The sequence below is a fragment of the Haliotis rufescens genome, unplaced genomic scaffold, assembly GCF_023055435.1.
Source record: "Haliotis rufescens isolate VD_foot unplaced genomic scaffold, xgHalRufe1.0.p SCAF_5, whole genome shotgun sequence".
In the NCBI taxonomy this organism is placed as follows: Eukaryota; Metazoa; Mollusca; class Gastropoda; order Lepetellida; family Haliotidae; genus Haliotis; species Haliotis rufescens.
Window position 1 is genome coordinate 6,621,515 of NW_025964223.1, and position 27,323 is coordinate 6,648,837.

The window sequence follows — 27,323 nt, forward strand, 5'->3', positions numbered from 1 at the left end:
CTTTTTATCTCCCAACATTGTCAAAAACAGCATATATATACACACATGCCAAATTAACCATTTACTTATGTAACTTATGTAATATTTTCAGTCACATTCCCTAATTTCTAGCCACCATGGCAACCAGTGTTCAATTTCCTGTCACCATGGCAACCAGTGTTCAATTTCTTGTCACCATGGCAACTAGTGTTCCAGTTCTTGCCACCATGGCAACCAGTGTTCAATTTCTTGTCACCATGGCAACCAGTGTTCAATTTCTTGTCACCATGGCAACCTGTGTTCAAGTTCTTGTCACCACATGAAAACTCAGGTCCCACAACTAGTTGGTTTTGAACAACAGGACAGTTTGTTGAGAGGTATCATATAAAACAAATAGCAAATTAATAGTAATTGTTTCCACGACCTTGGTAATCCATCCAACACCATCACACTCAAACATGACAGTGAAGAGGCAGACTGCGGAAGATCTATAATCCTAGAGACTTTCAGATGCTATTCATAAACAATACAGACTGGAACATCATGGCATATGGCCTGTGTTCAATTAAATATTATTTGGAACACAATGGCATATGGCCTGTGTTCAATTAAATATTATTTGAACACAATGGCAAATGGCCTGTGTTCAATTAAATATTCTTTGGAACACAATGGCATATGGCCTGTGTTCAATTAAATATTATTTGGAAAACAATGGCATATGGCCTGTGTTCAATTAAAGATTATTTGGAACACAATGGCATATGGCCTGTGTTCAAATTAAATAATCTTTGGAACACAATGGCATATGGCCTGTGTTCAATTAAATATTATTTGGAACACAATGGCACATGGCCTGTGTTCAATTAAATAATCTTTGGAACACAATGGCATATGGCTTGTGTTCAATTAAAAAATCTTTGGAACACAATGGCATATGGCCTGTGTTCAATTAAATATTATTTGGAACACAATGGCACATGAAGCCATAAGCACATATTCATTTCCCTGCTGTATGAACCAAACTCTACTTTGGCACTGCTAATATTCTGTACACACAGTTTGCTCTACAGAAGTAAAACATCTTGCCCACAGGCTAATTGCCTAAAAGCAATATTCAAAATATAGCTGTGGTTATCAAACTCCCGTCGCCACTTGGAATGATTATGACTCTCATCAGCAGCTGAGTGTATCACCTTGCTGACAACCCCTCACCACTCGGCCTCTGCCAAAACTTAAAGGATTTTATGAACACTTCAATCAATATGCAATATTAATATTATATGGCAGCAGACCTATGTAATGCACACATCTGGAAGAAAAAAAAATAGAGGGGAGATGGGGGATGTGTGTTTTTAAGACACCCTCCACAAACCACATTTGCTATCATCATATCTAAACATCTCTTACTCCCCCCCACCCATGCAACAGAGAGCATTTGTTATCATGAGATCACATTAATTATTCAAACCTCAATTTTAGTCATGACCATAACCTAAGTTGTGTGTTGTTTCAAAACCCTTCCCCTTAATTGTTCACGTTATGGACCACTCCCATGTGTCTAACAATGGACTCTTCCAACGTTTCCTTACACCTGGACATGTATGTAAGTTCCATGGTTATATAGCCTATGTCATTGTGGAACACATTTCAACAGTAACACCTAAAAACATTTTCTTAGATCACCAATATTTTTCATACTTTAGTCTCATTGTAATCCCAGTTCAGCAATGAATTACAGTCACCAGGCACTACGATGAAAATATACCCTAACAATCATGGTTCTTTGGCTCAATCAGATATCATCCACTGTGTTCGTATCCAGGATGTGTAGACGACTGATGAGAACTCTGGGTGAACAGGCCTCACAGCTCATCGTGGAAGTCCTCCGGGTCGGTGACCAGGTCCTCGTCCTCCCCTTCCCCCGCTCCCAACAGCTGCTGCACCTCCGCGATGTACGTCTGGGCGTCCCACCATGCCTGAAACACATACACAGGCTCTAGACACACGATCATACACTCCTGTCTGGGCGTCCAACCATGCCTGAAACACATACACAGGCTCTGGACACACGATCATACACTCCTGTCTGGGCATCCAACCATGCCTGAAACACATACACAGGCTCTGGACACACGATCATACACTCCTGTCTGGGCATCCCACCATGCCTGAAACACAAACACAGGCTCTGGACACACGATCATACACTCCTGTCTGGGCATCCCACCATGCCTGAAACACATACACAGGCTCTGGACACACGATCATACACTCCTGTCTGGGTGTCCCACCATGAATGAAACACACACAGTCTCAGGACACACGATCATACACTCCTGTCTGGGCATCCCACCATGCCTGAAACACATACACAGGCTCTGGACACACGATCATACACTCCTGTCTGGGCATCCCACCATGAATGAAACACACACAGTCTCAGGACACACGATCATACACTCCTGTCTGGGCATCCCACCATGCCTGAAACACATACACAGTCTCAGGACACACGATCATACACTCCTGTCTGGGCATCCCACCATGCCTGAAACACATACAGTCTCAGGACACACGATCATACACTCCTGTCTGGGTGTCCCACCATGAATGAAACACACACAGTCTCAGGACACACGATCATACACTCCTGTCTGGGCATCCCACCATGCCTGAAACACAAACACAGGCTCTGGACACACGATCATACACTCCTGTCTGGGCATCCCACCATGCCTGAAACACAAACACAGGCTCTGGACACACGATCATACACTCCTGTCTGGGCATCCCACCATGCCTGAAACACAAACACAGGCTCTGGACACACGATCATACACTCCTGTCTGGGCATCCCACCATGCCTGAAACACATACACAGGCTCTGGACACACGATCATACACTCCTGTCTGGGTGTCCCACCATGAATGAAACACACACAGTCTCAGGACACACGATCATACACTCCTGTCTGGGCATCCAACCATGCCTGAAACACATACACAGGCTCTGGACACACGATCATACACTCCTGTCTGGGCATCCCACCATGAATGAAACACACACAGTCTCAGGACACACGATCATACACTCCTGTCTGGGCATCCCACCATGCCTGAAACACATACACAGTCTCAGGACACACGATCATACACTCCTGTCTGGGCATCCCACCATGCCTGAAACACATACAGTCTCAGGACACACGATCATACACTCCTGTCTGGGTGTCCCACCATGAATGAAACACACACAGTCTCAGGACACACGATCATACACTCCTGTCTGGGCATCCCACCATGCCTGAAACACAAACACAGGCTCTGGACACACGATCATACACTCCTGTCTGGGCATCCCACCATGCCTGAAACACAAACACAGGCTCTGGACACACGATCATACACTCCTGTCTGGGCATCCCACCATGCCTGAAACACAAACACAGGCTCTGGACACACGATCATACACTCCTGTCTGGGCATCCCACCATGCCTGAAACACATACACAGGCTCTGGACACACGATCATACACTCCTGTCTGGGTGTCCCACCATGAATGAAACACACACAGTCTCAGGACACACGATCATACACTCCTGTCTGGGCATCCCACCATGCCTGAAACACATACACAGGCTCTGGACACACGATCATACACTCCTGTCTGGGTGTCCCACCATGAATGAAACACACACAGTCTCAGGACACACGATCATACACTCCTGTCTGGGCATCCCACCATGCCTGAAACACATACACAGTCTCAGGACACACGATCATACACTCCTGTCTGGGCATCCCACCATGCCTGAAACACATACAGTCTCAGGACACACGATCATACACTCCTGTCTGGGTGTCCCACCATGAATGAAACACACACAGTCTCAGGACACACGATCATACACTCCTGTCTGGGCATCCCACCATGCCTGAAACACATACACAGTCTCAGGACACACGATCATACACTCCTGTCTGGGCATCCCACCATGCCTGAAACACACACAGTCTCAGGACACACGATCATACACTCCTGTCTGGGTGTCCCACCATGAATGAAACACACACAGTCTCAGGACACACGATCATACACTCCTGTCTGGGTGTCCCACCATGAATGAAACACACACAGGCTCTGGACACACGATCATACACTCCTGTCTGGGCGTCCCCCCATGACTGACACACACACACAGTCTCTGGACACACGATCATACACTCCTGTCTGGGCATCCCACCATGCCTGAAACACGAACACAGTCTCAGGACACACAATCATACACTCCTGTCTGGGCGTCCCACCATGACTGACACACACACACAGTCTCTGGACACACGATCATACACTCCTGTCTGGGCGTCCCACCATGAATGAAACACATACACAGTCTCAGGACACATGATCATACACTCCTGTCTGGGCGTCCCCCCATGACTGACACACACACACAGTCTCTGGACACACGATCATACACTCCTGTCTGGGCGTCCCACCATGAATGAAACACACACAGTCTCAGGACACACAATCATACACTCCTGTCTGGCGTCCAGTAATGGCTGTTAAATCCATTGCTGTCAAAGGGAGTGAGTGAGTGAGAAAGGGAGTGAGTGAGTGAGTGAGTGAATGAGTGAGTTTGGTATTTCAGTCCCATCACAGCATGTCAACTTGATGTTTACTTGCTTTGAGTTACATTGCCAGAATTTAGTCCCCCTTAAATAATCCAACATTTTGATGTGTCTTTGAAGTTCCTAATCAAATGAATGTTGCACAAAGGCACAAGAGTCTGATTCAAAATGTCCAAGAAATTTAATTTCATCAAAGTCACCTGAACAATGGCAGATTGAGCCATCACATCACTCAGACTGATCTAATTTAATTCTCATTATGGCTCTGAGAGCCACTGGACATTCACTAAATCAGGTCACAACTCTACTTATCGATATCTGCTCATACTCGAACTTGGCTTAAATGCACACACGAGGACACGGACACAATTAGTCATTACAATGTTCACAAATTGGTCAAGAGCAACAGTTCAGACAAGAAGTGAGTGAATGCTGTTTTATGCTGCAGCCTGTAATATAAATATATCATAAACATAGCCTGGTGTCTTGTACTTAATGGTTTCTGGAATATCTAAACCAGTGGTTGACAGCATGAGCCACCTTACATCATGTGAACCATCTTATTAACCATCCTGTTAACATCTTGTTTACATCCTGTTTACCATCTTGTTTACATCATAACCTTCTTGTTTACATCCTGTTTACCATCTTGTTTACATCATAATAACCTTCTTGTTTACATCATAATTACCTTCTTGTTTACATCATAATTACCTTCTTGTTTACATCATAATAACCTTCTTGTTTACATCATAATTACCTTCTTGTTTACATCATAATAACCTTGTTTACATCATAATTACCTTCTTGTTTACATCATAACCTACTTGTTTACATCATAATTACCTTCTTGTTTACATCATAACCTTCTTGTTTACATCATAATTACCTTCTTGTTTACATCATAACCTTCTTGTTTACATCATAATTACCTTCTTGTTTACATCATAACCTTCTTGTTTACATCATAATTACCTTCTTGTTTACATCATAACCTTCTTGTTTACATCATAATTACCTTCTTGTTTACATCATAACCTTCTTGTTTACATCATAATTACCTTGTTTACATCATAACCTTCTTGTTTACAACATAACCTTCTTGTTTACATCATAATTACCTTCTTGTTTACATCATAACCTTCTTGTTTACATCATAATTACCTTCTTGTTTACATCATTACCTTCTTGTTTACATCATAATTACCTTCTTGTTTACATCATAATTACCTTCTTGTTTACATCATAATAACCTTCTTGTTAACATCATAACCTTCTTGTTTACATCATTATTACCTGCTTGTTTACATCATAATTACCTTCTTGTTTACATCATAATAACCTTCTTAACAAGCGTATAGTCGACGAAGTCATCTATATCCCCCGCCATTTTAACACGTTATGGTCCCAAACCAGGTAACTGACCCAACATTTCTCTTAGGCCATGTCAAAATAGCTGCAATGGAAATTCTAAAATAAAAATTTATAAAATTCCTAAATAGCAAAAGGCACCAGTTTAGCATGAGTCTGATAGACATGCAAAGTTTCGTAGAGAAATATTTAACGGTTTCTGAGTTATGCTCCAGAAACGATTTCGGGACGCACGCACACATGGACAGAACCCACTTCTATATCCCCCGCCAACTTCGTTGGGGCGGGGGATAATAACCTTCTTGTTAACATCATAATAACCTTCTTGTAAACATTATGTTAACCATCTTATTAACCGTCGTGTTAACATCTCCTTTACATCACGTTAGCCATTTTACTTACATCCTGTTTACCATCTTGTTTACATCATCTTAACCATCTTGTTTACATCATAATAACCTTCTTGTAAACATTATGTTTACCATCTTATTAACCATCGTGTTCACCCTCTTGTAAACCCACCTGCTCTGGAACTGTCAACAGGTCCTGAGTGTTGATTTCACCATCGCTGTCAACGTCTAAGGTTCTGAAGAACTGGAACATAGTCATTTAACAGTCAATACCACTTCCATCTTCCCGGGGCAAGGGAGTTAACTGACTGGGGAATTCCTGGGCTCGACTGTAGCACCCCCAGTGGGTATTACGAGTAATGTCCTTTCTATGTCCCTCTATTGACCAATCAGAATCCACCTCTAATATCACTTGCATTTGCGTCACAGGGCGGCACCCAGTCAAGACAATTGATAATCAAAATCTATATCGTAATGAAAAGTGACTTACTTCGCTAAGTTCATCAAATCACGTGAGCACCTTGATTGTAAACATCAAATGATTTGGAAAATATATGTTGACACCGAGCTGGTGGTACACATGCTTTGCAAATCTTGCAATAGACAGAAATCAGCATGGCAGTTTACAAACTGCATGTCAAACTCCTTATGCGATCTTGATTGGACTGTGCACAATATATAACTCCATAATTCCAGCCTAGTTCGGCAAGGGTGGAAACTGGACTTTTAAAGTCACTTCACTCCCTTGTCAAGGGAAGATGTACCACTTCCAGATATCAACACTAGCACTTTCTGAAAATCATGCCAATACATGGTCATCCAGAAAACTCAAGGAACTTTGACTGTTATTTCATTTAAATCACAGCGTGTCAGCTCACTGTGGGACAAAAGTCCAGCGGAATGCAGGTGTCGGACATTTGCCACCTTGAGGAACCCCATCAGCATGGGTATGGTGCTGACAAACCCATTATCATAACGAGGCAAATCTGAGACTAAAACCCACCAACATAGAACTTTGCAAAGCCATTCCAGGTTAGACATCTAAGCCCCCCATACCCCATTCAATATCTTGTGTTCGGAATACTACACACCTCTGAACTGTAGCACACTTACATCACATCAGGTGAGGACATCTTCCCGAGGCAGGAGAATTAACTGACTATAAAAGTCCAGTTTCCACCCTTGCCGAACTAGGCTGGAATCACTGGGCTCGATCGAGCGCCACCAGTGGCTATTACCAGTTATGTACCTTCTATGCCTCTGCTATGGACCACTCAGATTCCACCTCTCGTATCGCTTGTGTTTGCTTCACACAAAATGGTGGCCGATCTGATCGATAATCGAGATCTTTATTGTGATAAAACGGCTCTTACATCGCGAAAATGCATCAAATCAAGTGAGCACCTTGATTAAAAACATGAAAAGATTTGGAAAATATTTGCTGACAACGAGTTGGCAGTGCACGTTTTACAAATCCTGAAATCAACCGAAATCTGCACGACAGTTTACGAACCGGATTTCGATTTCAGTGAGCGATTTTGATTGGACTATGCATAGACTCGTTAGTCCAGCCAAAATGTAACTCCATAATCCCAGCCTAGTTCAGCAAGGGTGGAAACTGGACTTTTATAGTCAGTTAACTCTCTTGCCTCGGGAAGATGGATGAGGAAAGTGCAACATCTCACTGACTTTCATAACACTCAGAGATGGGAAGGTGGATGACGACCAAACCTCGACTTTCTTTGGTAAAGATTTTTCCAGGCCAAACTTACCATCTAGATCCACATTTCTAGAGGTTGGCTAGGTTCAGTCCGAAATACTTCTTGTCCTTACCTCATCCATTAGTTCATTGTAGACACTTGCAATTTTGGCTTTTGATTCTTCATTGGGAATAGTCTCTATCATATCTTCCTGTATGAAGAAACAATACCACGGTAAACTATGGTTACAAGGAACTCAATGAAAGCACTAATTCTAGTTTGTAATAACTGTAGTTAACAGTATAAGCATATATATAGGATAAAATATGAGTGGTCATGTCATACTATGTTTATGACACAAGTGTCTAAATTCCCGTATTTACCAGAATTTAGGCACGAGTGTGCTAATCCAGCAATGATGTCAACGGTGTGAAGTCATTCCGACCTACTTCACAATAAGATTTTAATGCCGTCAACAATGCCGTCCAGATGACGGAAAATATACACTGTTGTCTCGTGACGTAATATGACCACATATAATAATACGATAGGGCACATAAGATTTTTATGAACCCCGACATGTTTGCCCTCGTAGGTAATAAATACAGCATGTATACAGCAAATGGCCAGGTCAGTTCCGCCATATCCGTCAGTTGGTTGCTTGGTTTGTTTTACGCTGCACTCAGCAATATTCCAGCTATATTCCAGCTATATAACGGTGGTCTGTAAATAATCGAGTCTGGACCAGACAATCCAGTGATTGACATTGTCCATCAACTGAAAGTCGAAATCCTCGTGAACCACCATCATCAATGCTTCAAAGGTTGGCATCAACTTCTCTTATTAAAAAGAACTCAGATAAAAATATCAAATTTCAAACTGATCTTGAACATTAATTGATATTGAGTATTCATACTAACAGCAAATACTTTCTTGAAACCATCCAGATCCAAGCCTCGAATGGCCACTGTATTGATGAGATGATCCCTGGAAATATACACGTGTGAGTGATCATTGCGTAACCATACGTGAACATTCTTTTCAATTTTCAACTCCGTACAGCTCCCATCTATTGCTAACGTACCACCCCTCGGATTCCACAAACATGAATGTTGTCAGTAAGTAACAGCTACTTCTTGTTTTCAAACAGGAACAGAAACTATAAATGTTTGTTTTTGTTTGTTTGTTTGTTGTTTAACGCAGCACTCAGCACTATTCCAGCTATATGACAGAAGTCTGTCAATAATCGAGTCTGGACCAGACAATCCACTGATTGACATCATGAGCATTGATCCATGCAATTGGGATCGATGACATGCATCAACCAAGTCAGGGAGCCTGACCACCCGATCCCATTAATTGCCTCTTACGACAAGCATAGTCGCCTTTTACGACAAGCATGGGTTGCTGAAGACCTATTCTACCCAGGATCTTCACGGGTCTCCAGTGTATGTATGCTTAAAGAATTGACATATAACACATTACATTGTTCCCAGGAAGTTGGACATCCATCTATGTGGAATTAATCCCCTCTGAATATCCCTCGATCAGAGTCAACAGGAGTACTTACTTGATGGAGCCGATGTTGGACATGGTGGAGTCCATGCCATGCAGCTTGACGTTGGTGAGGGTGATGCTGGAGTCGCAGGAGGTGCCACAGGTGTCGAGGTCAGTGTCCCTGGCACTGTAGTGGTCCCACCAGATGTTGACCGCCAGGTTGCTGCCGAAAGACTGCACCTGGTGGATCCTGGTCACAACAGAGGGGATGTTATAGCACCGTAGCTACGTAATGACACTCTGTCCACCAACGGAGAGCGACTCGTCCGTTGTACAACCCATCACGTGTCATGCCAAAAGACGTTAAAAGATGGTACTTGTTGTTAGCCTGCTTGGTATTTATCAGGGGACAAGGAGTGGTTGGCTCGGAGTCAGTATAGTGTGTCTGAGTGGGGTATTCACGCTAAACTACGGCATTGTATCTCATTGGGCTAGCACTATGGAACCAGCATTAGTCCGGAGACACACACACACACAAAGACACACACACAGAGACACACACAAACTGACACACACACAGACAGACAGACAGACAGACGCACGGACGCACGCACACACACACAGACACACACAAACTGACACACACAGACAGACACATGCACGCACACACGCACGCACGCACAAACACAGACACACACAAACTGACACACACACAGACAGACACATGCACGCACACACAGCACGTTGCTATACAAATGCAATAATCTTGAGGGCAATGTTTAACCCCACTTCAGCCTTGTCTCTTCTAAAGGAGGTTCTTAGGGGTATGTAGGGGTTCATCATTGTTCAAATAAATCCATAATAATACGATATTAGACACCACCTACCATCTGTATGGGATGTAGAGACAATCTCCAGCCGTCATGTTGACATGGAAGAACTCCACCTCAGCTAAGCCTGGGAACTTCGTGAAGTCAACCCTGGAACCCATCATGACAAAGTGACGAAACATCAAGACATTCCCATCTCGTTACACCAGGTCTATCCAAGGTACAAGGATTAGCTGTGCTGCCCTGAATAACATGTACTGACATGTCATGACGACCTTGACTACCCAGTGTCTTATTATATCCCCATTCCATTATGATGCACATATCCAGGACCCAAGCACCACCAATTCATCCTATATAAGATAGCTACGAGATAAATTGCCAAGAACATTGAAGAACGAAGCATGGTTTATTTCATGATAAAACATTGTTCTATCGTGACGTCATGTCTAGAGATTTGAACATGCTACTTGATGACATAAATTGGACGACGTTACTTTTTAGACGGAAGTCTCTAATGAGTTGTTCCCCATAGAAGTAGCTAGGCAACGTTGATAAACGCAATAGACAAATGATTGATTCCTTAAGTGGGAGAGATATGACAATCGGTATTGGGAGAAAAGGTACAGGTAGCTGACATGAAAATTGTGAGAATATGTGGGAAAGACCACACTTAACCCCCCTGTTCATAAAATGGACTTGTCCGACATTGCCGTGGTCAATGTTTATCATATAATAAAACATTGCAGGGAGAATAAATCATTAGGTGTGCAGGAATGTACAATAAACAACTTCCACTTATTTGTTTCTTCAGTATTGCTAACATGTTTCTCTCTCATGCGTGACAAGACAAAAGTGGCTGCATAACTCATAGTGAATTGAAGGTCTGGGATGTTTAATAGAAGCTTTAGGAATATTGTAATGCCTCGCCATCATGGGGTGGATTACAAATATAAGTACTAAGTCTCCCATACCAACAAGTGCTGGCTTACAAAGGTGATGCCAACATGCAGGGGCTAAACCATGAATAAAACTTCAATGCAGTACAATGAGGCTGTATTATTAGCCCAGGTAAAACTAGCAAGCTGCTTGAGTGAGTGAGTATGGTTTTACGCCCCTTTTTAGCAATCTTCCAGCAATATCACGGTGGGGTACACCAGAAATGGGCTTCACACATTGTACCCATGTCGGGAATCAAACCCGGGTCTTCGGCGTTACGAGGCAACGCTTTAACCACTGGGCCAACCGACCGCCCCTCAAGCTGCTGGAACTACGGGTATGAGGAAACAGAGTAATACTGACAGTGACACCAATAAAACCACTGGGTGGGTGGGTGGGAGAGGTTTCAAATAGAACTCTGAACAAGCATGCCTCCATAGGACGTCCAGGACGATACAAAGTCAAATTAATGGGGGGTGACTCTACAGCAACAAAACATGGAACGCAAAATACAGGTATAGCAGAAGCAGCAGTAAAATATAACACTGTAACTGTGTCATAAAAAAATACTTTGCAATACAAAATATTACATGGTGGTACTCCAAAGTGTCAAACAAGTTATGTCCCTTTAGCATCACAAAAATCTTGAAGCCTTCATAAAATCCTCACACAATGCATTGAGGTCTGGGATGTGTTGGTCAAAAACACTGATTGCCATCTGTGAAACTTAGACATTGACTTCATCTCAGTTTTATGAAAGCAATATTTCTTGGGTGGGTTAGTATATATACCACTACCCCGTTCACATGCGCCTCTATTCATTTGTGTGTATATGTGCATACATGTGTAGAAATACATACGTGAGTATACTTGTCATGTGAACGCGTTTACTCATGTGTGTATATTTACACCAGGAGCAAATTTGCATCATGTCTGGAGCAGGTGCAAATGTAAATGTAAATTTGCACTGTGTGCATATGTTGCAATGTGAACGTTTATGTCAACGTAAGAGGATGATCTAATTAATATCTGTTCTTTTGCCAACCCAAAACAAATTGTCAACAGTTGCAAACTTTTATGTGTATATACAAAGTTGAGCGAACGGTGTTTTCTTTCGGTTTCAAGGAGTCAAAACTTTGTGTACAAATCAAATCAAATCAAACACATTTTGAGTCACGTGAACGTTTTCGGTGAAATAACTCTTCTCATTCAACTTTGATTGGAAAACACGTTTTGTGATGAAAGTCTGTGTGTGAACAGACTGACGAAGATGTGTGCCTTACACAATTTACATACTTTAGTTACACACCTAAGTTGATTTTCATGTGAACACATAGTAAATTTACATATACACACGTATGTATAGTTACACATGTGTAAAATTACTTACTTTAGTAAATGTTGTGCAAGTGAACCGGGTATAAGTTAGCAGATAAATTAGGTGGTGTTTTAACAACTTGCAGGAGCTCAAAGCTGCCTGTCCTAAGTAGCTCTTCATTTGTGTACACATGCCCAAAGGCAAGGGTGTAAACAGACTATAAACATCCAATTTCCACCATCATGTTTGAATTTAGAGGTATATTAACATTGTATTTTGAGAGTGCATTCAATGCAATAATATAAAACTAAGCATTAAAACTTCTTCCTATTTACTCGCTCCTGTTATCAATGACATCTCTACAAAGCCATAAAATGACATTTTTTATAGTTATCAGTTATATACCTTAACGTGAATTTGAATTTTTTTAATGACATATGCTGCAGGCTTGTGACCCAATATCGGCCCCTGGGCTGGCCTAGATAAATCCCTGGGGTTGCTCCTCAACCAATAGCCTTTGCATGAGAATATTCCTTATAGGGCTGGGACGGACAATGCGGGTACTCGGTTCGGGTGGGTACTGAGTAGTAGACCCCTGGTTAGTCACGTGGTATATTGTATATTGGATGTAACAATAAATAATCTTTCATGGTTACACAACAAATCGCAAACAGGTTCGTTACACCAGCATAGTTTAGAGCTTGGACCGGTTACTCAGGTCAGGTGGGTCCTGAGTAGGACCCAGAAACTCACAGGACTACCCAGACCTATGGTTAGTCACGTGATGTATTGTTTAATGACAAAAAATCACTAGAATTCCATGGTTACACTACACGTCACTGATGTTCCCATTTCTTTCTGACTGTGCACCCATTCCTACTGACTTTAATATGTTTGAATGAAGATACAACTTTAGTGTATGCATGAGATCGTTTTATACACATATCTGAATTCTTTTTGCCAGGGCTCCGATAAAACAATCCTCAAGCTCTTTAGGTCTACAGCGGGTATCTGGGTAGGGTCGGGTAATAGGGTGTGGGTTCCCAGGTAGTAAATTTAGACTCGTCCCAGCCCTAATTCCTTGGATCAGACACAAGAATTGAAAAGGTATCTGTCAGAAACCCATAGACAAACAGCACAACCACACACCATAATCCTCACCACATTAAATTATTTTTCCTTGACAAGAAAAGCCAGGCCTACATTTTCCTGCCACAAGGAGATCTATTACAGCCTTCACAACACAGGTAGAATCTCCTGGCCTGATACTATTACCTTACAACACTAGTGAACAGGAAGCACTTTAACATGCCCCACTGATCACCTGATCCTGCACTACAATTACCCAGTCTCGGAACACATTCTTGTGTAATAACACTAAGTGTCCCCCCTGCGACACAATGGGGGAACTCCCCACGCTTGAGTGGCAGCACGGAACACATCAAAGCAGTCTGGCTGTCCCCTAGGGCCTTGTGCCATTCAGGCAGAACTGCTTACAGTGCCCTGGAATACATACACATTATGTCACTCCACATCAGTAACTCTTTTGATCTACAGGATTTGATCAATATAACCCTAAACAGGAAATACCATGACTGATTTGTTGGACTTGGGCAAGTCAAATTTTGCAGTTTAGTTATCTGTGGACCAGTTGAAAATGCTCTTAAAATCAAAATATAAATCTACACATTGGTATTTACCAGAAAATGACACCGTAATGTGTCTTACCTGGTATTTATTTCACTGTAGTGCAGTGTTTGGCCTACAATGAAGCTTTCAGTTCATGAGGTGTGCATTGTTGAACATGTTCTGTTACTGTACTGATCTGTTATTAGTAAAGCAGCTCATGCCTCCAGCCCAAACCATTGTGAAACAAAGATGGACAGAAAATGAAGTATACTACTCAGAGAGGTTAAACAACACGTGATTTCTTGTCATGCCATGACAGATTAACTATAGTGATTTGTAAGGTGTTTTTAACCTGGGATTCATACTCAAAATCAAAACTATATTATTAAATATAATCATAATTTTTGTTAATTTGTAAAATGTGTAATTTGTAAAAATGGATATTTTCATTGTGACAAAATGTTAATGTTTTTTCAGTGCATATACATGGGAACTGGCAAAATACTAAATAGCATCCACTATGGCTACATCTAGTGGTTTTAGCACCATGTTCTGATATGGATCATAGATCATGTATAACCTGCCAGGGAAATAATTTGTGATTGTGTAAAACCTAGTCTACAGGATTTATATTTTATTTTCCAACTAGATGTTTCTTAGAGTCAATGGATCAACAACAAAAATGCCTGATAAAAACATAACCATACATGTATTTTTAACATAAAATAGAAGAGCTCTGTCTACCCCAATATAAGATGTAGAACAGAATGCTATGCCAAGTAATTCCTACCGGATACCATTAATAAATGGGAAATGTTACCTGATTGAATAACTCAAAGTAGAAATGATATGGAAACTCAAAAGATTATTTAACTTGGACAATGTTACTAATATACATTTTGACTTAAACCATGGTACTGGTTCTGTCAGTTAATCCATTCTCGCCTCAAACTCGGTTGTAGCAATTTAAACTTCCATCAGCTTGAAAGACACATCTCAGACAATGCATCATGCTCTTGTGGCTACCCCTTTGAAGATATACTGCATTATTTTTTCACATGCTCTAACTACAATACTTTAAGAAACAATTTGTTTTTCTTTTTGAATTGTTACAGTTTATATGTACATCCCGCGTTCTGGTAGATTTGCACTGATGTAATAACTTAAGAATTAATTCATATTTTAACATAAGTACTAAGTATCAAACAGTTAAAGACTTGCTTTTCTTAGTGATTGAACACCTTTCCATCAACTGGACCAAACGGTTGACCACTCGTGTTTGTCGGTTTTAATGCATATGTAACAAATGTTATATTTGGGATAACACTTTCTTAATAAAGTACAGATTCTCGTACTTTTTTGGGGTGAGTCCGGTCCGGGATTCAAACCCACAATTCCGGACGGGACTCAACCCAAAAAAGTACGAGAATCTGTACTTTACTAAGAAAGTGTTATCCCAAATATAACATTTGTTACATTTGACCACTTTCTAAAAGTCATTGTGTATTTAATGCATATATATAACAAACACGTATCAATATTACTTGACAAATATAATTTACTGTTAGTGGAGCGGTATTAACGTAAGTTTACCAATCCAGATTCATTTATTGAATAAAAATATGTTTCAATCATATGATTCAATGAGCGAGATATTCTACAAGACAGAATCAAGGGGACACAGTATCTGGTCAAGCTCAGGACAAAGCTAGACAGCCCAACTTGATCTTCATATTTTGGAGCAGTATTTGGTTGGAATCCTTCGGATGCAAGGTTTTTTTTATAAACAGTACAGATAGATAAATGGGTTAGCCAAACTATTCAGATTCTGAACATTTAAGTAATAAGTCAGATATTCCTGTTATGTTTATGAACATATTTAAAAAAGAAAATGTATCCATAGATGTGTGAGATTTGTTCGCAGTGAGCTTGAGTGTGATTTGTCATAAGGAAGATGAGTCTCACTCTAAATATACGTGATTTGAAATCATGGATATGATGAACAACGTAAGTATCTAAAGTACAGACAATTTATGGCTTGACAATGGTATGAGGATCCAGGTCAAAACGTCAATTTGACAGTAAATATAGATGTTGTTATCCATAAATTGGGTCTTCTTTGTCATCTGTCAACTTCCAAGTCATGCCTATCAAACAATTAAATTTAAGTAGTGTAAATGATCATACCCTGTGATTAGAATCCTAATCTTCATGTTAACAAGGCTTACTGCTCCAAAACATAACATTTGTAGTCAGTTCCCCAACCCACTGTTTCCTTTACACTGGTTAGTTGTCTGGGGTAGAATAGGTCTACAGCAACCCATGCTTGCCGTAAAAGGTGACTATGCTTGTTGTTAAAGGCAACTAACAGGATTGGGTGGTCAGGCTTGCTGACTTGGTTGATGCATGCCATCGATCCCAATTGCGTGGATTGATGTTCATGATGTAAATCACTGGATTGTCTGGTCCAGACTCGATTATGTACAGACCGCCGTCATATAGCTGGAATATTGCTGAGTGCGGCAAATCTTGAAGGGCAACCCACCTGTCGACGTCCATGCTGGAGTACAGGCCCTCCGGGTGGTCCAGATCTACCTGGGACAAAACAATACCAGTGATGAGCTTGACAACATTCTGCCAACATGTAACACTAACTGCTCCTACTGGCTATCTGTAAAAATTTAAACATGTAGAGCCTTACGAATAGCAGTGTATACATACGCATTCACATGCCAATATCAGTTGTCTCCCCTTACATGTATGTATATGATAACAGCCAAATTCCCTACATCATATACTGACCCCACAAGCTTGTTGTTTGTTTAACACCGCACTCAGCAATATTTAAGCAATATGACGGCAGTCTGTGCCAAACAATCCAGTGATTGACATCATGAGCACTGATCTACACAGTTGGGATACGATGATATGCATCAACCAAGTCAGGAAGCCTGACCACCCGATCCCATAAGTCGCCTCTACGACAAGCTCAGTTGCTGAAGATCAATTCTATACCAGATCTTCATGGTTAGACCCCACAAGTAATTAGGATGAGAATATTCACACTGTGCTATACTGAGTTTCATATGACCAAGGAATCCTGTGTTTTTGACACAATATTTTGACAAAATACTTGTTAGTTTCAATGCATCATTATCAACACAACATTAAAAAAAAGCTGTTATTTGTTATCAGGAAGTTTGTCCAACATGTTGCAGTTCCAAAGTCCATATAAAAAATACAAAAATCAATATAAAAAAACCAAAAATGATATTCTGAAAGAGAATGAAATGCAAACACACTTGAAAACATCACTGCATGATTAAGTGGATGAAACTTGGTATATAACTCAAACAGACAATCACATCAAACAATGGTGTCCTGTTTGTATGTAAAAACAAAATCCCTTTCGACTTTTACTTTTACCATAAGGAAGTCATAACTCTCGTTTAATCTGATAACTACAAACACAAAACATTGTGAGTCATGAACACTCTCTGATATCAAAGGCTGCGGGGAGCACGGCTCCAGGCACTTGACGACTGCATGAACTGGACAAAACTATTGCATCCTGGACCCATACAAATTTAACAGGGACCCAAACAATTGACATTGCAAGTCCTGGGGCACAGCAGCTGTGAGAATCATTCAAAGTTATCAAAGTCAGAGATTGCTCAGTACGTATAATTGCCATTTGTATTCTGGTAAGAATTACGCTGTTTGGAGTGTGTGTGGTTGACTTTCTTCCCTCTACATGTATAATTGAAATCCCCATCTATGATAGGTACAAGGTGAGGTGAGGTGAGGTGAGGTGAGGTGAGGTGAGGTGAGGTGAGGTGAGGTGGGGTTTAACGTCGCGTCCAAGATTTATTGCACTTATATAGCGACGTGCATGCACGTGTATGTGTGTGTGTGCTTGTACTAGTCCGGACTGATGCCGATTTATAGTGCTAGCCCACTGAGATACCATGCCGCAGTTTAACATGAATACCCCACTCAGACACAGCTCACTGAGATACCATGCCGCAGTTTAACATGAATACCCAACTCAGACACAGTATACTGACTCCGAACCGACCAGTCCTTGTTTTAGCCCCTTAATGCCGAGCGCCAGACAGGGTAACAACAAGTAACATCTTTTAACATCTTTTGGTATGACGCGGCTGGGGATCGAACCCCCGACCTTCGGCTCTCCAGGCGGACGCTCTACCACAAGACCACAGAGGCGGTCTCTGGTAGGTACAAGGTTGTCAGTATGTACGACAACAAAAGATCAGTAAACTTCCTAGCAGCCCAGTGAAGCATGTCGATTGTGGCCCCAAACCTTAAGTTAAACATATATATTATCCCAGTCCTGGGCCCCGTACCACAAAGCTATCTTAGCGCTGCGGAGATCGTAAGTCCCATACTTGTGGTTTAAGCATATTTATTCCATAAGAATACCCTGGTATACGTGACCATACATTAACAGAGATTGATGACAGATATATCACTACGGCGATCGTAAGTCCCATCCTTTAACATTCACTACAACAGTCTTAGCACTAAGATCGCCTTATGGAACTGCACCCTCAAAAATAGACAGACTCAGGTAAATACATGGTGTGTGCTAAAGAGTAAAAAGCTACAAAATTGTTCTACATTTTTGCATTGATCCATGTTAAAATACCTTAAGAAATTAAGAACTTTGAAAAAAATCATCTTTTATCAAAATGCAAATGTAGTGCTTTCATCCCAATCTGCCTGACACGGGCACTTCGTCTGAACTCCTACATCAGTCAGTGTTTTATCTGTGGTCAAAGAATACAAAAAGACAATTCTGACTGACTGATTCCACTGACATGCAAAGAGATCCATAGACCACCAGGTTCCTGTGTCGTACATCATGTACTTCCTGTGTATCGGGCATCAAGGAAGAGATACCAGACATAATGACAACATTAATAACAACGACAACATTCTCTGTGGCCATACAAATAGTCACAGAGGTTATCAATCAATCAAATCACATCAGATATTGCTGTGTAAGTTCTGAAAAATCTAACAAATTTTAAATGTGTGAACATCTCCCAGTGTGGAATGCATTATGGCATGATGGAAAGTATGCTATACTTGATACATTGCTGTTACATGAACTGAGAGAAGTATTAATAAGGACATTGAGATATCTGATGCAAACACTTCCCTGTATAAGGCTTAAAAAAAATAAAAATTGGTTCTCAGGCAACGGTTTTTGAAAATATAGTGCGGGCGGGCGGTGTCTTTTTTTGTTGTTGTTGTTCAAACTAGTATGTAACCAATAAACAATTGTGTACAGTCAACCTAGGCCTCCCTACATAAATGTATTCCTTGATGAGTAAAATAATGGAATACAGTATTTGACTACCGTTGGACTTGGAATCATTAAGGATTTTTTGTTGTTGTTTTTTAAAATGGAAATCAAAAACGAAACGTGTGGCAAACTTTATGATGATGTGGGCGGTGCCTGAGAACCAAGACTTTTAGCTTTTTTTAGCCTAAGTTACCTGTAAAGATCTATTGTCAAACTGTCAGGACATTGTTTGTTTGTTTAACACCACACTCAGCAATATTCCAGCTATATGATGGTGGTCTATAAATGATAATCGATTCTGGACCAGAATTTGTTTGTTTGTTTGTATGAAAAGTTTAGCTTGTTTATTGCTTAACACCACACTGTATGACAGGGGTCTGTAAATAATTGAATCTGGACCCGACAACTTATCAGGCTGCATGAAACTCAAAGCAACAGAACACCAAAAACTTTTGTTTCACATAACATGGATATGGGGCAGTAGATAGTTTTTCGGACGGATTGTTTTAATTTCATATACTTTTTAAAGACAGTAATATGTAAAATGAAACACATATGTCGTTTATAAGACTTAGTTTCAACTGGCCATGTTTCTGGAGTTTGTAGGTCGAAATGGCTACTGCAATGGTAATATCCAAGTTTTTCTCAAAGAAGCTTGTGTCAGCAGATTTCTACGTTTTGGACACAAAATAAGTAAAACACAAACAATGATGCCTATCACTTATGAGAATTAAACTCCTGCTTATCATTGTTAATCTTGCTGAAACTTTATAATTATGACTGATATCTGACAACTGATGAAGTGTAAGAAAAGTAAGGGTCCCTTCCCCTTGTGCATATAATCAGCTAAACCCTGCTGAAATCTGCTGACACACGCTTCCTAAATAAAACAGCAGCTGTCTGTAAAGTAACCACAAGTAAATGTGCTATTCTGTATTCTGTGTTTTTTTTTATGCAAACAAATGACAAATTACAAGAAACAATGACTAAACAAGCGTACAGTCACGAAGTCATCTATATCCCCTGCCCATTTTAACACGTTATGGTCCCAAACCAGGTAAGTGATCCAACATTTCTTTCAGCCCATTTCAAAATAGCTGCAATGGAAATTCTAAAATAAACATTTCTAAAACTTATTAACTTCCTTAAATATCAAATGGCACCAGTTCAGTATGTGCTTTATATATATATATATATACAAAAATGAGGTAAATGTTCACTCGGTGTACATGTAATATATAATAAAATAATAAAGTCCACGTTAGTCTATCATCTTCTTTATATCAGTTTCAGACATAGTACTTTCACTGTCTCATGACAGCTCTTCAGTGTAACTGACGTCATACTTATGATGACGTCATAAATTACAACTGTGACGTCATAATGTATTTACACACTCCAGCGACGACACCAAGTAATTTAACAATTGTTGGGAGACATTTGAATTAAAATATACAGTATTTGTAAAGTAACAGTGTAACATTTACGATTGAAATGAGAAATCTATTATTAATTCTTTTAGGTGGTTATTTAGGTTGGTGTGTCTTGTTTGGAGTTTAGTGAGATTTTTGTTTGTCGATTTTTTTTGATGGATGGAGAATTTTTGGTTTGGTTAGTGGTTTGCTGAGTACTTTTTTGATTTGGCTATTTGAGTTTAGATATAGGTTATGCCATTTTTTGGTGATTTTTTGCATGTTTACACTTTTAATTTCTGATTTTGAGATGGGTAAGTTTAAGCTTATTTCTGGGATTTTGAGGGATAGTTTAGCTGCTTTATCGGCGTTTTCATTACCGTATATTCCTACGTGGGCGGGTATCCACAAGAAGGTTATTTGTTTGCCTGCCTTAGTTAGGTCGTTGAAGCTTTTAAGTATTTGATTTATTAATTTAGGTCGGTTCTTGGTATGAAAAGATATTCGTTATCATATATTTGTGCTATGTATCCTCATCACCTTAAAGCGTATTCGTTGCGGTCCTACTAAAACACACACCTCAATTTTAAAATTGCCATAGGTAAAGTGACAATATTTCACTAAAATGAAATAGACACTTCCATTTGTTGAAAACATTACATAATAAACAAAACATACATCCAAAAAGGAGAAATTGACACCTGGCAATGCACTACATGACAGTGATCTCATACACCTGTCAACAAAAAGCTTTCAAATTCCAGACTCTCCATTTCACGCCCAGGGAACTGACATAAATATATTGAGCTAATTAGCCAACCTTTGAATGGCACACATGCACCCAATTGTTCCCAAGACAGGCTTTGTGGGGCAAGCGTAATGGAAATAATTAACAAGGTGTTAATTGCTTGCAGGCCTTGTCAGCTTGTTATTACACAACCAGGGAACAAAGGAGACGCGCTCTTTGTGTGTGGACTCTAACAGTGGATGATCCTTTCCCTAATTACACAGCTTAATGCTATTTCCTGTTAGGGGTTCCCATATAAACTAGGAGATATTTTTCAGTGAGCCATTTGAACTTTTGGCAAGCATGTCCTCATTTTGACTGAGGTACCTAGGATTTAGTAAAAAGGTAGGTGTGGTTTTGTCTTTAATCATGGGTATTGAAAAGGGATCCAATGGCAAAGGAAACCTTAAGCTACAAATGTAGATGATTTCTTTCAGATTCTTTAATTTGAAAAGAAGGATTTTGCAATGGAAAAGTTAGTATAGACTATCTAAACTAAATAGTTCCACACCTAAAGATGCATCGATCAGTTATTGGATAAACTAACTAGAAACGTAGCCTTTAGCCTTGATGTTGTTTCTGTTTAACAACCTACATTGCAATGCTTAAAACTACTTTGGCTTTGTTGCAATTATGATCAAATTAGAAGCAATTTATTATATAACATAAAAGGATATGATATTTATACAGCAAATCAAGAAATTCTTCTATCTGTCCATACTTTCATCATACATTCTGGTAGATATAAACTTATTAATACAACAAACCCTCACATATAATATATATGTATCTTGTGTACCTTATGTAGTACTTAATATTACGTATAGTCTCATCGTTCTGACTTTAAGAACCTGACACTGCTGATCATGCTTGATAACTGACTATAAGGTATTTTCTTAGTCAAGGTGTATACATAATATTTGAACAAGAAAATATCTTATCTTTGTTACCTAATTTCCATAGGGAACGGTATCAAAATAAGCACTGTATTATTTTACCAATCCTAATTTTCAGTTGCGATAAAAATATGTTTCAACATTTATCTAGATAATAACATTATTGAAGTACCTGTGTCTTACTGTTGCAATGTCTCATGGCTGTTGCTTAATGCAAAAACAACATTGGAACATTTGCCAACTTCTAGAATGCCAACCAAACAGTTAACATGGAAGATAATAATTAGGATATATGTACCAGGGTATACATATGCAATAGTTGGTGTCAATCTATGCCCTGTCTCAGTGACCTTGATATAAATTATAGTATAATATTTTCACTGTTTTGTTTCTATTCCACATTCCATAATTAGTCATCATGTTATATTTCATTTGTATGAATATTTATATTTCTTAAGCACATTCAGTTTATTCCTATCAATAAGTATGACGTAAGATCGGGAATGGGCAAATTTGACGTCAATGACCTACTTTCAATACATAAAACATGAGGTAGGAAAAAGACCCTGTCATATTCTGCAGTTGAAAACGTAATGTTGAAAATTCAAATAATTGACATATATACAATATGCTTTTTTCTAAGAGAACAAAAACTGAATCACTTGTCCCTACAGTTGTGGTATACTTCTTGCCCTTGGTCAGGTCATGGAATGCATGTTGGTTTGTCTGCATAATAGGGATGGGATGGGTAACTCGGGTACTCGGGTCGGGTGGGTACTGAGTAGGACCCGGGTACCCACAGGACTACCCGAACCACTATAACTACATGGTAACTCAAGTCACTAATGTTCGCATTTCTTCATGACTCTGAATGCATTCCTTATGACTTATATATGTTTAAATAAAGACAAACCTTCAGCTTCAGTGTATATGCATGACCAGATCGTTTTATATGTGTATCTAAATACATTTTGCTCATGCTACTGCCAATCAGACATTATGTACCTATCTCTTGAAACCAACAGCGATTACCTGGGTAGGGTCGGGTAATAGCGGAGTCGGTACCCAGGTTGTAAATTTAGACTCGTCCCAGCCCTAGTACATACAGGTTGTGTTTACACTGCACCAGATAAGTATCTTGTACAGAGATAGCAAGATAATAGGGGACATGTTTAACAAGGCTTAATATATAACTTGATATAATGAAAGAGCTGACTGTATAAAAGCCGACACTGTATAAATTCACAAATTATTCTGTTTTCTCAATCAGTACCCTTTAATCCAAATGCATTGAAATCCAAATCAAGGAGAATATGAAATGTACATATCAGGTCTACCAGCCAAAACTTTCAGGAAATATTTGGGTCCTGTTAAGTAACGATATTGTGTAGTATAACGCTGTACTGTAAGATTTAATAATTACCTTAATTACAGGAACTCTCTTGTAAAGTGTACAATGAATATAACTGGGGATGCAAAATATATTTTCTCTGCATACATTCTATACATTTGTGCGAATTGGATGTAGCATAGCATAAAACCCTTGACTTAATTGCAAAGGTACTATGACTTTCGCAATGACTTAATGTAAAGATTTGACTCATGTGCTATTGTTTCTGAAAATAGTTCTTCATACATGCCAACAGTTTCACAAGTTATTGAGGGGAAAAGGGTGAAGGTATATATCAGATATCTCTCTTTGCATGTGCGAAACAGGATTTTAGGCTTACATAAGAAACCTTTATATACAAAGGACAAAGGATGACAAGGGACAAAGACAGCAGTGAGGTTCAACAATGAAATTAACAATGCAGGACAAACTGTCAAACATCCACTAATTACACCCTCTGGCTATATTAATTCATCCAGAATGACATGGGTATACATCTTACATGACAGGTGCTAATTGCTTCTGTGTGGATGGGGGGGGGGGGCAAGTGAGTTAACAATAGAGTGCTGAAGGAGGGCTTAGAAAGTGATATGTAATTGATTTGCATAATTACTATTACGTACAGCTCTGGGAAACAAGCACAATGCTATGAAGATGTATCATTGTGAAAACGGCGTTCAAACTCAAGGGTCATTGAACTTTGCTTAATTAAGCATTTCACTATTCTTAACATTTAGCTTGAACATTCAACCATTGACAACATGCCTGCAAAATCACTAAAATAATTTACCAGAGTACATATGTCCAACTCCCCAAGGTTATAATGTTAGTATTGATGTTTACAGTATCTTGTTGTTTGTTTGTTGCTTAACAACACACTCAGCAATATTCCAGCTATATGACGGCAGTCTGTAAATAATCGAGTCTGGACCAGCCAATCCAGTGATTGACATCATGAGCATCGATCCATGCTATTGGGATCAATAACATGCATGAAACCAACTCAGCATGACCACCCGATCCCATTACTCGCCTCTTACGACCAGCAGAGTTGCTTTTTACAGCAAGCGTGGGATGCTGAAGACCATTTCTACCCCTGATCTTCCTGATTCCCTGATTTCTCCCCACCTTGTCCCTGTATTTGTTGGTATCCACCATTACAAACGTCTTGTTTCCCCGGTAGAGACAGTTGATGTTGTCAACAGCATCGGCATGAACGACAGACTTAGTTCCCCCACTGCTGAACCACATCATCTATAGAAATAGGATACAATATTTTAGATGTTTTATTCAATGTGTACTATATACTCATCACTGAAAATCAATTCATTAAGAAAAATTGATTTAATCCAGAATTAATATATGTTGGAAGTGCATCCTTAATGGCCCATAAAAATAGGCCATAATAATAATTATTTACTTATAAATACTGATCATGACAGTTTTGTGTTATTTTCTAAAATATCCTATAAAAAAGTGTACCAGTTTTTTGGATTTAATTAAAACTTGGAAATCTAACATACCGCAGTGACAACACTTTCTTCCATTAGCTGAGTACACTGGACTGCACACGGGAACAATAAGTCACCTCTAGAAGCATACATTTATTATTATTATGATTATATAAGGCAGGTATCCAGGTACTAGTATCTGCTCAAATACAGTTTATTTGTACCCGACCAGTGGATTTGTTTGCATTCTAGTGCATTCTCAACTCCCTGGGGAGTAAATAGCCCGGTTGCCTAGGTTTCACATCCACCTCACATACTGGGTACCCATTCCCTGCTAGGTGAACAGAGGCATGTTTTGAACGAAGTCACCTGCCGAGGGTGACACCACAAGTTATTACACTTGTGTTTCAGGTGTATGTACTTATCTGGCTTCCATCATCTGGTCATCTACCATCTTTTGAGTGCACTATATGTATGTACTATATGTATGTACTATACACTAGGGGTAGTGACAACACTGTAAAAACATTGTTGGTCCCAAGGCTGAATAACAACCTGGTCACTAGCAGGACAAGATCTCAGCACCTGGCACTTGCTACCCTGGTGCTTTTGACCTCTTGCCCACTCAGCCCCTATATTTCCAATCTACAGGATCAGGATGAGATCACTATACAGTCTTCTCTGTGAACTTGAAGTAAACTTAATTTCTCAGGTATTCAATGATGAAAATAAACGGATATAACACATTATAACGAAAATCAAGAGCGCAGTGTACCCAAGATATTCAGGGACAGCATCCACCATGTAGTATTCAGTTTTGTTGTAAATCTTTATAAAGTCTTGAAACTTCATATCTTCCGTGTCTTGCTGTCTGCTCTCTTTCTTTATCGTTTCAAGATGCACGATACTTTCTTCTGGTAAATCAAGCGACAGAAAATAATCGTCTGTCCACAAATTGAAAGCGGGTGACAATTTTGCAGCTCCCGTCATCTTTAGTGGTTTAGATCCAAAAGCATAGTCTCTCAAAAAAGCCCTCTGATCGGGAAAACCATCGACTGCATCAATCTGCCTACTTGGGCGACCTGATCCAAATGGTTTCATATGGCCTGGCTCACTTGTCAAATCCTTAGGAGATTGTTTATCATTTTCTGATGTTCCCAGAATAACAGTACCAAACATGAAGCTGACAAGGGTAACAATATGTGAACATTTCATGATCGACACAACACAATACGCCACGTCAGTAGGAGTTTATGACACGATCTACCTGCCTCCAAAATAACGGATCTTGTTCTAAAGTCTTTTAGCAAATAAACTCCTGGTAAGAGTCCGCTGTAGCCCACATGGAGGTTACATATTCGTAACGACTATCTATGTATTATCTATGCGTTATGGAAAAAACCTATATTTTTAGATTATCAGACATTCTGTATATTGCAATATCAATTGAATATCTGAATATGGAAATATGTTGGTATAAGCATTGCTTTTTGTGTGTATGTTTCAACATAAAAAGGTTAAAACATTACTTGTTAATTACTATTGATACTATCCTTAATTAACGATACTTAACCATTCGCATTTGCAATATTATTAGTTCAATGAAATTGTAGGATTTCGTTTAACTGTTCTTTTGGTGACAATCTTTCATATGGCCATATTCTTATGGAACAAGTGTACACATTCAACTTGTATTCTTCTAAATAGTCACTAGGAATATCGTACACAGTGTAATTTGCATAAGCCACTGAAACCGGTTTCCGTAACTGGATTCACGAAAAAAGTACTACGAGTAATTTTCAA

At 39.7% G+C, this 27,323-nt stretch overlaps 1 protein-coding gene across 1 annotated transcript; it reads right to left on the bottom strand.

Moving 5' to 3' along the window:
• Positions 1 to 404: 404 nt before the first annotated feature.
• LOC124133600 (tRNA wybutosine-synthesizing protein 5-like) lies at positions 405 to 26,857 on the bottom strand. Its single transcript, XM_046498054.2, has 10 exons — positions 26,296 to 26,857; positions 25,593 to 25,659; positions 25,198 to 25,323; positions 16,798 to 16,847; positions 10,424 to 10,516; positions 9,610 to 9,786; positions 8,960 to 9,026; positions 8,173 to 8,250; positions 6,512 to 6,583; positions 405 to 1,958 (listed from the first exon to the last, which is right to left on the bottom strand). Exons 1-10 carry the CDS (start codon positions 26,733 to 26,735, stop codon positions 1,845 to 1,847), a joined length of 1,284 nt encoding a protein of 427 aa, XP_046354010.1. The 5' UTR covers positions 26,736 to 26,857; the 3' UTR covers positions 405 to 1,844.
• Between the last annotated feature and the right edge of the window lie 466 nt (positions 26,858 to 27,323).